This window comes from Bison bison, unplaced genomic scaffold (genome assembly GCF_000754665.1).
Source record: "Bison bison bison isolate TAMUID 2011002044 unplaced genomic scaffold, Bison_UMD1.0 scf7180017864020, whole genome shotgun sequence".
NCBI lineage: Eukaryota > Metazoa > Chordata > Mammalia > Artiodactyla > Bovidae > Bison > Bison bison.
In genome coordinates this window covers 800,390-811,524 of record NW_011494592.1, presented here as the reverse complement: position 1 = coordinate 811,524, position 11,135 = coordinate 800,390, and the positions used below count along the sequence as shown (strand labels likewise).

The 11,135-nt window shown below is 55.0% G+C and overlaps 1 protein-coding gene across 4 annotated transcripts in view; it reads right to left on the bottom strand.

Moving 5' to 3' along the window:
• Positions 1-7,918: 7,918 nt before the first annotated feature.
• The window catches only part of PAX8 (paired box 8), a 66,128-nt gene continuing 62,911 nt past the window's right edge, over positions 7,919-11,135 (bottom strand). For 3 of the 4 annotated variants that reach the window (XM_010834093.1, XM_010834095.1, XM_010834094.1), the window contains 2 exons: positions 10,376-10,462; positions 7,919-8,931 (listed from right to left, as the gene is read on the bottom strand). In XM_010834093.1, the coding sequence (XP_010832395.1) occupies positions 8,855-8,931; positions 10,376-10,462 (164 nt within the window). In that variant the 3' untranslated portion in view covers positions 7,919-8,854. The remainder of the gene's footprint in view (positions 8,932-10,375; positions 10,463-11,135) is intronic. The other variant, XM_010834096.1, reaches the window with a different exon arrangement.

The window sequence follows — 11,135 nt, the reverse complement described above, 5'->3', positions numbered from 1 at the left end:
GGCTGGCTGCTGGGAAAGGCACCTGCTCCCCCATGGTGACTCCCTCTCCTCCCCCAGTCACTGCGTTTCTGCCCCCAAACGCCCCTCCCACCACCCTCCAGGTAAAGCTGGGTGGAAACGTGCTTGGGAAACAGGTCATGGAGGTGAGGCCTGTCCCCAAGGCCCAGGTCACTGTCACCACCCTGAACCAGAGCTCAGGGGGTGGAGGAACCCAGGAGATAGAGATGGGGACTCACAGCCAGGTGGTGTCCCCATCCCCCCCCACTCCGCATACCCTCCACCTGCCTCCTCTCCTGGGGCCTCCTCGACCCTCTCTACCCAGCACCCTCATCCTTCTCTCTTCTCTCCAGTTCTTGGACCTGTGGTCAGGGAGCTAGGCTGGCCCAAGCCTGGGTCAGGGAGCTACTGAAATGGAGAGGAGCGGGACCAGGCAGGACCACAAGGAGGGGAGCTTTTGGTTTCTTTTGAGGTTCTGAGCATCTCCTGCTCTCCCTACCCCACTGGAGGAATAAAGATTCCTGACTCAAAGAAAGACCCAGGCTGTCTGGTTCTAGTTAATCATGGTGGGGGGTGGTGGGGAGGCTGGCCCTCAATGCCTGCAGTTGGGTGGGAGGGCCTCTGGGAAAGGGCGCCGACATTGAGACTTCTTGCCTAGAGCCCTCCCGAACCCTCCTTGGGACACAGAAGTCAGGACAATAATCCTTCTAAGGAAGAGGGGTCAGGCTGTAGGTTAGGATTTGCAGTTGGTGTTCCTAGAGGCTCCTGGGAGAAGCTATGGATGCTTGAGAAGGGCCTTGGGGTGGCGAGTGGCAGGCAGGAGGAATTTTGCAAATCTTACCCTGAAACCTGCCAACACTTTATATCCCTTCTCTTCTGGCTTTTATCCCTTTCCTACCGTGCTCTATAGTGACATTTTTTCTCATGTTTATTTGTTTATTTTTGGCTGTGTCCGGCGTTAGATGCAGTTCAGGGGTTGTTCACTGCAGTGAACAATGAAGTGCAAGTGGAAGTGGAACTAGTGCTGCGTTCTTTGTTGCAGTGCATGGGTTTCTCTGCAGCTGTGGTGCTTAGTTGCCCCTCCACACATGGGATTTTAGTTCTCTGCGTGCATGCTGCACGCTAAATGGATTTAGTCGTGTCCAGCTCCTCGTGACCTTATGGAGTGTAGCCTGCCAGGCTCCTCTGTCCACGGGATTCTCCAGGCAAGAATACTGAAGTGGGTTGCCATGCCCTCCTCTAAGGAATCTTCCTGACCTAGAGATCGAACCCATGTCTCGTATGCCTCCTGCCTTGGTAGATGGGTTCTTTACCACTAGCACCACCTGGGAAGCCCTAGTTCCCTGACCAGGGCTCAAACCCACATCCCCTGTATTGAAAGATGGGGACGACCTTCCCACCTTCAACCAAGGAAGTCCTTAGAGTGACTTTTATAAAGGCTCTAAGCTCTGAGGTTTTTTGTTTTTATTTTGGGTGACGGTGGGGTTGGAGGAGGGTGATCTCATCCGGTTCATCCCTCTTACAGGGACAGACACAAAGTAGGTGGTTTATGATCTGCTTCCGAATGAATGAATGAATCAACGAATGTGAGGCCTACACCTTCTCATGCCCCGGCCTGTACTAACTGTGGCTGTATTTGCTTTGCTGTTTTCTCATCTCTGCCCCATCGTGGAAGCCCCTGGAAGCCTGGCTTTCACTAGCCAGCTGAAGCAGGACTCTAGTTCCCTGGGTGAGTGGGGCGCCAGGAGCCACTTTGCCTCTACCCCAAACAGAGACTGATTCCACACATGAAGTACGGTGTTTGCCTGATGGAAAATTACCTGGGGAATCTGGAAGAGAGCTTCATACCTGAACCAGTCAAATGAGTCTCGTAATGCCTTTGATGACCGGGTGACTACTGATACATGACCTTAGTGCTGGACATCATTCTGGCCAGAGCCGTGCATTTTATGGCCCAGGAAGCTGAGGATGTCCCTGGGGCTGCCACCCAGGAGGTGATGGGGTGGGGACAGAGCCCCACACCCAGGCTTGGATTCTGCGGCAATGCCATCTCCCAGGGGGTAAACAGATGACCATAACTAACAGCTCCAGTGACACCACAACCTCAGCCCCTAAAATAGCTGGTGACTAGGCCTTTTCTCTCGTCATCAGCAAAGAGGGTGGTTCTGCAGAGGACGTGGTGTAATTTCAACAGGTAAACCTCAGTTCTCATCAAGGTCAAGAGGCCGTAAGGCCTCCCTTCTTTTTAGCGTGTGTGCTCAGCCGCATCCAACTCTTTGCTACCCCATGGACTGTAGCCCGCCAGGCTCCTCTGTGCATGGGATTTCCCAGGCAAGAATACTGAGTGGGTTGCCATTTCCTTCTCCAGTGGGTCTTCCTGGATCAGGGATCAAACCTGCACCTCCTGCATTGGCAGACAGATGCTTTACTGCTGAGCCACCTCGGAAGGAAGCCCTCCTTTTTTACACACTTCCTTTTCCTTCTTTGCTTTGATGGAGAAATAAGTTTCCATTCAGACCAAGGGCATCCATTTATGGCTAGCATCTTTCCCGAAGCAATGTCCCCTGGTGGGTGTGTGACTGGACTGGGGGACTCTCTCAGGGCTAGGACCAATGGGGTGTGCTCCTCTTCCCAGGGGCTCATCTGCCTGGGGAGTGGTAAAAAGTATCCGTCTGCAATACAGGAGTACAGGAAATGTGGGTTTGATCCCTGGGTCGGGAAGACCCCCCCTGGAGAAGGAAATGACAACCCACTCCAGTATTCTTGCCTGGAAAATCCCATGGACAGAGGAGCCTGGCAGGCTACAGTCCATGGGGTCGCAAGAATCAGACATGACTTAGCAACTAAATCACAACCAGCACCTCTCCCCAGAGCATGTATGGGGGTCGGGGGGAGCGGAAACCAATGTTGCCCACAGCTGGGGACCTCTACTCAGGACTCCCTGGGAAGCAGGAGCAGGTCATAAGAACTGGGGCTCAATGGAGGGATGCGGTGGAGGGGAATGTGAGTTCCCAGGCCTGGGCTGTTAGTGAAGTGACTAATGCCCCCCTCCTGGCAAAAAAGCAAACACATCTAAAACAAATAAAAAGAGTTATTTGTAAATGAACATGGCTCTCATTCAAGGATGGGCCCTTGGATTTGAGGCAGCAGGCAGGGCTGTGTGTGCACACACGCGTGTGGGCCTGGGCTCCTCTTACACGGGGGAGGATGCCTTGGCTATGGAGGAGGGGGAGGGAAAGAGGGGGAGTCTGAGACAAGGGGGGACCAGGAGGCACGGTGGGGGGAGGGTGTTGGCTTCACGCTGGTACTAGTGTGATTTATCCCTAATGAGTTCTCAGCACATGGCTGCTCCCGGCTCACTCCGGGGGCCAGCGCGGCCTCCCGCGGGCCCCAGCCCACCCCCCACTCCAGAACAGCCTCCACTCGCTCAGAAAAGAGCCAATTTCCACACTGCACAGTCCGCTACACTCAAGGGGAAATCACATTTCCCTGGGAGAGCCGGAGGCAGCGCTTCACTCCCCAGCCTGGCCGGCTGCCACCGGGCACAGATGTGGAAGAGCTGGGCTCCAGCTTCTCTTCTCCCCCCAAAACAAAGCCCCACACCCCGCAGACCCAGCCCTCAACCTAAGTCTCAGGGCAGCCCCCCGGCACCTGAGGTTTAGCCTTTGCCGCTCAGTGAGAGGAGAAAGGCTGATACTCAGGGAGGATGTTGGCCGGGAGGGGACCAGCCTTGCCTGCTTCCTCCAGCTTCATCCAGGAAGCCAGGCATCTGGTTTTGCTTGAGGCACTTAGAGATGTGGAGGTGGGGTTGCTGGTGGCACGTGTGTGTGTGTGTGTGTGTGTGTGTGTATGCACCCGTGTGCGTGCGAGCAGGGAGCAGTAGGGAATCAGTATCTGCCATCAGGAGATAAAGACCTTCAGCATCTGTATCCCGAGTGCCCCCAGAGCTAGAGGAAGAGGAGAGAGCAGAGAGAAGAGAAACAAACCAGAAGGGAAAGGAGGGAGGGAGGAGAAATGCTTGCAGCATTTTCTGAGCAGATGCAGGACCTCTTAAATCCTCACGAATATTCACTGGAGACACAAAAGGTCTCACAAAGGAATAATTGCTTTGGAATCCTGCAGAAGAGGGACTGGAATGGGGAAACTAGAAGAGGTGAGAAAAGGAAGGAGAAAGAGACGAGGCAGGTAGAGAGAGGAGGTGGCCCTTGTGGGACGAGATGCTTTCACTAGCATCACAGCTGTGGGAGCGTGGCTGGCCACTCTCTGTCTGCGGGAGATGCACAAGCTGGGACAGAGGAGCCATCAGACTCCTTGCAGGTGGAGATGCTTTAAGACCCTAAAAGCTGGAGGAGGGCTGAAGGGTTGGCCTGGGGGAGACTTGGGACCAAGGATGGAGGCTCAGCTGGCATTCCCCGCCGCCCCGGCACTCCTTCCCCATCCGCAGGCTAACCTCTGGGTCCTTCATCCAGGACTGTCCCCACGTTGATGTTGGGTGGGTGTGGCAGTGCCCCAGGCGGCCATGAAACTCTGTACCTCGCCACTGAGCTATGGGAGCCTGAGGTCTCTGCAGAAACCCGGCCACACCCTGCTACTCAAGGCCTTAGATTAGGATGCAGATTCAGCCTCAGATTAGAGTTCAGGCAGTGGTCTCAGTTCCTCTGAATGACCTTGAAAAATCCAGGCACCTCTTGCCCCCAGTTTCCGCAAGTGCAAAATGAGGCCAACATTCAGAATTGGAGACAAAAGTGGTCGCTGGGGTCAAAAAGAGTCGGACACGACTGAGCGACTAAATAATGCCAAGAAAATTGAAGAAGTGACAGGAGGGCTCGGAACCAGCCTGGGGGCTGGTCTTAGAGCAGGACTCCCGCCTGCCCCCCAGCCCCAGGCCATGGGGCAGGAGCCAGAGGGTCACAGCAGCTCCAGCCCACCTTAGACAGATGGGTTCTGCTCCACCCTAACTGCTCTCCTAGCAGGAAACCCACCCACATGCAGGGGCTGCCTGGCCCACACTGACCCCTGAGCTCCAGGCACCTGGGCTGGCCTGGTGTGTTCTGGGAGGGTACAGGGGGTGCTGGAGGAGTAAGGGCGAGGATGACAGACCAGGGAGAGCAGCCTGGAAATCTGAGGAGGCCTCTCCACATAGGTAGTGAAAGGGCTGGTTCCAGGGCCCAATGCGGGTTGGGGATGGGGCGGGGGGTTGGTGAGGCTGGGCTCTCTCTGCCCAGGTCCAGGTCTTCAGAGAAACTAGAGGCCCCCGACTCTGCTACAGAGTAGACCACCCCTCCCCTACTTCCCACTGCCTGCCCACAGATGCGTCCCACATGCCCCAACCGGATCTTCTGTGGCCACGCCCCTTTCCTCCCATCCTTGTCTTCATGCTTCTTCTTCACCATGGCCCCCTCATGCACCTCCCCGACTTGTCCCAATACTGCCCCCCAAGACAGGGCACCTCAGATCATCTCTCTCCCCCAGCAAGTGTGTGCACATGTGCACACTCAGTTGTGTCTCTTTGCAACCCTGTGGATCGTAGCCCACCAGGCTCCTCTGTCCATGGGATTCTCCAGGTAAGAATACTGGAGTGGGTTGCCATTTCCTTCTTCAGGGGATCTTTCTGACCCAAGGATCAAACAAGGGTCTCCAGGGTCTTCTGCCTGCATTGCAGGCAGTCTTTATCATCTGAGCCACCAGAGAAGACCCTGACATGTAGATAGCTATATTTTCTAAGCCCCTGGGGTTTGACCATGGACACAATGTCTGGAGAGGTACTGGCTGGGACCCGCTGCATTTGAGCCATGTCACACACCCACAGACACCTGCTCTGAGCAGCATCCTGGGAGGCTCAGCTCACCTCCGAGAAAAAAGGAGAGAGCTGAGCCATTGTCACCCAGCAAAAGCACTGCCAAGTTCCTCTGTCATTCAGGGCTTAGAGAGGCTACCAGGGCACCAGTGTTCCCAGAAAGGGTTTGGGTGTGAATAGAAAGGGTTGCTCTGCAGACTCCTTGGGGCACCAAGCAACTCAAGGTGGTTCCTGGGTGGGGACTGTCTTGGGGAGCTCAGGAACGCAGAGGTTTAGGATCACGAAGAGCCTCAGATATAATGGGATTCAGTCCTGCTGCCATGCTCGAGGTTAGAGGGAAGTCCTGTTATTGAAGAACGAGACTCTTCTCAGATCCACAAGGAAGACACGGGGACCAGCTTTCTTCGTGGGAGGGTCCGCCTTGTCCATGCTACCCTCAGTGAGCACTCCTGGCCTCTTTGTTGGGAGAACCAGGGGGGTCAGAGTCTCTGCCCTCTCAGCCTGAGAGTCCCTGGGGATGAGGGGTTGTTGAGGAATCCCTTCCTCCATCAGACTCAGCCCCAGCTGCTGTTTGCCCAACTGTCAGCCTTGTCCTGGGCATCCTCCCCCCACCACTCCCTGGCCCCACTCCAGCTGGGTCCTTAATGAAGAGGGTCCACACAGACACCAGGCAGCTGCTGGTGGGACGAGCATCCTCTTGTGGACAGAGCCAGCCCTTGCAGTCACCACGGTATTTCCCACCTGGTTCTATGGAATTTCACAGAAGAGGGTTGTTCTAAGTCCCCACAGTAACTCCCTCACCCCTTCCTGGCCCCGGCTTCTTGACTACCCAGTCTTGCCAAATATTTCGCGTGTGGTCGCTTGAGTAATGTCCAACTCTTTGCAACCCTATGGATTGTAGCCTGCAAGGCTCCTCTGTCCTCCATGGGGTTCTCCAGGCAAGAATACTGGAGAGAACTGCCATTAATTCCTCCAGCAGATCTTCCCTGGGATCCAACTCAAGTCTCTTACGTCTCCTGAATTGGCAGGCAAGTGCTTTACCACTAGCCCCACCTGGGATGTCCAATATTGCCAAATATTGGGTTGGCCCAAAAGTTCATTCGGTTTGGCCAACCCAATACTTAGGAACCAAGCCAAAAGATATTAGACTCTCAGGGGTAGTCCCTGGATCTCCCTTGGGTCCCTGGTATCCCTGATGAGTGCCCGTGGTGCTAAGCCGAAGTGTTAGACTTAAGGTAAGAGGTTTTGATCTACCACTTCCTGCCTCAGCCAAGTTATTTATTTTCTGAGCCTCAGTTTCTCCATATGTAAAATAGGGCAAATCCCAGGTTCATTTATGTGAGGATCCCATGCAGCTCCTGGTGGCTCAGATGGTAAAGAATGTCCCTGCAATGCAGGAGACCCTGGTTCGATCCCTGGGTTGGGAAGATCTCCTGGAGAAGGGAATGGCAATCCACTCCAGTATGCTTGCCTGGACAGTACCACAGACAGGGGAGCCTGGCAGGCTACAGTCCGTGGGGTCACAAAGAGTTGGACATGACTGAGTGACTGACACTCTCAACACTTTCCTAGGCAGCTGAGCCCAATAATTGTCTTCTCCCTTCCCTCCTCTCACACCTCAGGGATCCTAAGAGCTGTTTATGCAGGCTCCCCTGTGGCGCTGTTCCTGGATCTGTCACCAGCCTTCCTGGCTGATTCTTTGGCTTCCTGTAAGTAACAGCAGCCACCACCTGTGGGGAGTCTGTGATTGGTCAGACACCAGGCCACTTGCTTATTTTCTGCTCTCATTGACTCAGAGATGGAACAATCAAAGCTTGGGGTAGTGGTGTGCCTGGCGCCGAACATCTCCCTGGGGCAGAATGATAAGTCAGGGTTCTCCCGGACAACAGTAGTCCTTTCAACACGCAGCCCCAGTATGAGTTCATTGGCTGCTAGGCTCTGAGGTTTTCTGAGAAAACCCTGTCACAGGGTTCCTCCTACTCAGTCAACCCAAAGCCAGAGACCAAGAGCAATGGTTTATTGAGTCATATGGCAATGGTGGGTTGTCTTTTAAAAAAGAAAGAAGCTTCAAGGAGAGAAGCCGGACATGGCAGGGAAACGACACTGAGAGGAAAGGGGTAGTTTGACTTAAGCTGAGGCTCATTTACAGTATTTACAGTCAGGCCTGGTGGGGGCGGGGCTGGGAGGTGTGGGGCCCAGAGAGGGAATTGTAGGCGGGTTTGTGTCAGGGTCTCTCAGTAGCTGTGGGTTTGGCAGGGCTGTTGGGAGCAGAAGGCAGGGTCCCCAGTTACATGCCTGGTTCTACTCTGGGCAGGGCTGCACCCCCACCCCCCCAGAGCCTAGGGGCGGGGTGGGAGGGGTGCTTTGGAATGTCTGTCTCCAGCTGTAATGGGCTGGTCTGGCTGCCAAGGAGAGGGGTGGATTCTCCGCTGCGGGGGAGCTCCTGGGATGGAATTGGTACATTCACAGCAACAGGTAAGGGGAAGGCAGGCGGCTGACCACCTTGACCACCGGGTGGAGCTCCTGGTTGGCTGGACCCAGGGTTGAGCCCGTGACCAGGAGGGACGAGCAGGAAGAGCCAAGCAAGCTGCATAGAGAAGGTGGTGCCTCTCAGGGTGGCAGTGGGGGTGAGCCTGCGCACCCACTGTGGCTGCAGGCTGGGCAGAAGTGCTCACAGCCCATGGCCATTAGAGCGTGTCGACAGTGGAGCCACAGAGGCGCCTCTGTGTGCCCCAGAGCCCGCTGTGGGCCTCAAGGGCCATCTCTCTCCAGCTCTCTTGTCCACATTTCTCCTCCGATTCTGTCTCTTTGGAATGGGACAGTCTGTCCCCCTGGGACTCTTGTCCCTCATTAAGGAGTTCCGGAGGACCAGAGGCGTCTCCTCCACCATCGTCCTGTCTCTCATGGTTCACTGAATCACCCACACAGGGAGGGAGCCGCAGTGCTGGATTTGTGGTTATTTTTCATGTAATAAATAAAGATTCCTTTGTGTGACTCTCGGGGGCCTGTCCCAGGCTGAGTCCTCCCGTGGCTCGGTTGCTCCCACTGTCCCCATGGCAACTACAGATGGTCAAAGGCCGTGGCGGTGGTGGGCGGTGCACTCGGCCTTGATGTGGAACTGTAATAATATGGGGAACCTGGATAAGTTCAAAAAAAAAAAAAGAACAACAACACTGCCGGTCAGAAGAAAAAAATTGCACCATAGCCTCCCCCTGCCTCTGCTAACCTTTAAGACAGCGTGAGTTAATCATTGATCCCTCTGGCCTATCTGATCATCAAAGATTAACTCCTCTCTGGCCCTTATTTCCTCCTTCTCTAGGCTCACCTTTGAGTTTCTGGCCAGAAGGAGAACAGTGGCTTCTTGCCCCTCCCCTCCCCACGATTCCTTTGACCTTCAGCACCCTTGCATTGAGAGAGGGCAAGAAAGAGAAGTTATGCCTGGAGCCCTGAAGAATCAAGTACTGACTGGGGGATCGCTGGGTGTTCCCCGGCCTTGCCCAAAAGGCACAAGATCAGAGGATCTTAGGAACCAGCGGGGATGGAAAGCTGACTGCTCAAGGGATATGTGGATTTGAGAGCCTCCTCCAGGCTGCTCTGCACACCCACAGGATGGACAGCCAGGGGAAGTTCCATGGGGAGGGCACAGCTCTATGCCCTCATCTTTCTGAGCTGAACTGGACAAAAGGGTGGCTTGAACTCACATGGCAAACAGAGCTCAAGTCAGTCAGCTTCCTAGTCATTCCTGGAACATGAGGAGGTAACAGGAAGAGAGAGGGGGGATCTTGGGAATGGAGACCCTTGGGGTCAGCTGCACTGTGCTACGGCTTCTACAGGCTCAGGTTTGCTCCCAAACCCTCCAGGTCACCCCTTCATGGAGACTCCAGTGGGATCCCTCACATTCATTTATGGGGCTTGGTTTCCTGATTTCCTTGGTTTCTCAACCCAACCCTGGCCCAGGGGAAGAGGGGCCGATGAGAAGCCCTGCAGTCCAGTTCACTATCTAGACCTCCATACTGAAGGCTGCTGCCCACATCTCAAGCCAAATATCAGGAATATGGTGGAACAGAGGGTCTCTGTGTAAGGGCTTTGGGGCTGAATCAAGAGTATTTTCGAGCCACTTAGATGGTTAATGAGAGCGACAGGATGGCATTGTTTGCAATCAGCACGCTCCCCAGCAGGAGGGTTGCTGGCACTCCCCTAGGCACCCTCCAAGATGTGGAGGGGCACAGAGATGTGCCCTCCCCGTGGAACTTTCTTAGCCTGTCCATCCTGCAGAGATGTCCCCTCCACCCCCGCCCTCCCAAAGCCTGAGCCCTGAATCTTACACAAAACAAAGATTTCACAGACATGGCCTCAGGACAGAGAAGTGAGTGATGCCCAGAAATCTCCCCTCCGCCTCTCCCCCCAGACAACTTGGTACCCTGCCTTTCCCTGACCTGCTCGGATTATGAATAACACCTGTCTCTCCAGGCCCTCCATCGAACTGGGGATTCCCAGCTCTCAGACCACTTTGGTCCAACCTAGCGCATCCACCCGCCCCGAACAGTGGAGGGCCTGTGTTAGCCCCAAAGGCAAACTTACTCAGTAAGCTGGAGTTGGGGAAGCGCCAGGCCTCGCTGTAGGAGGAGTAGGGGGTGTGGCCGTAGGCGTTGCTAGAGTATTCGCTTCCTGTGGGAGGCACACAGTGACAGACCCATGAGGTGGATTCACAGCCTGAGGGCTGGGTCTGGGGGATGAGGGTCTGCAGGGTGGACACAGCGAGCCCTGGGGGACAGATGGGGCCAGGGCAGGGACAGTGGGAGCTCAGGAGACCCCTCCAAGAGCCCTTTGGAGGCCCCTCCGTCTGCATTCCTTTGGGGGGCAGTGCCTTTTCCATCAGGGACTGGGGGTACCACCCTGACACGACAGCTCTCACAGGAACCCCAGGAGGTAGATGTTATTATGATGCCTGTTTTCCAGATGAGGAAACAGAGACTTGGGGATCTGTAGCTCACACAGCTGCAGGGTTTGGTGGAATTTGAAAGCTGTGCTGTGACTCCAGGTTCCAGGTTCTAACCATTTCTGCTGCTGCCTGGACCTTCTGTAGAAAGGTCTTTCCAGGAGGGGTCAATGTGAGTGACAGAGGTTAGAGGTCAAGGAAGAACTCAAGGGAGTATAAACTGTGCTGTTGTTGTTTAATCACTAGATTGTGTCTGACTCTTGCGACCCCATGGACTGCAGTCTGCCAGGCTTCTCGGCCCATAGGATTTTCCAGGCAAGAATACTGGAGTGGGTTGCTGTTTCTTTCCCCAGGGGATCTTCCCAACCCTCGTCTCCTGTATTGGCAGGGGGGGTCTTTGTC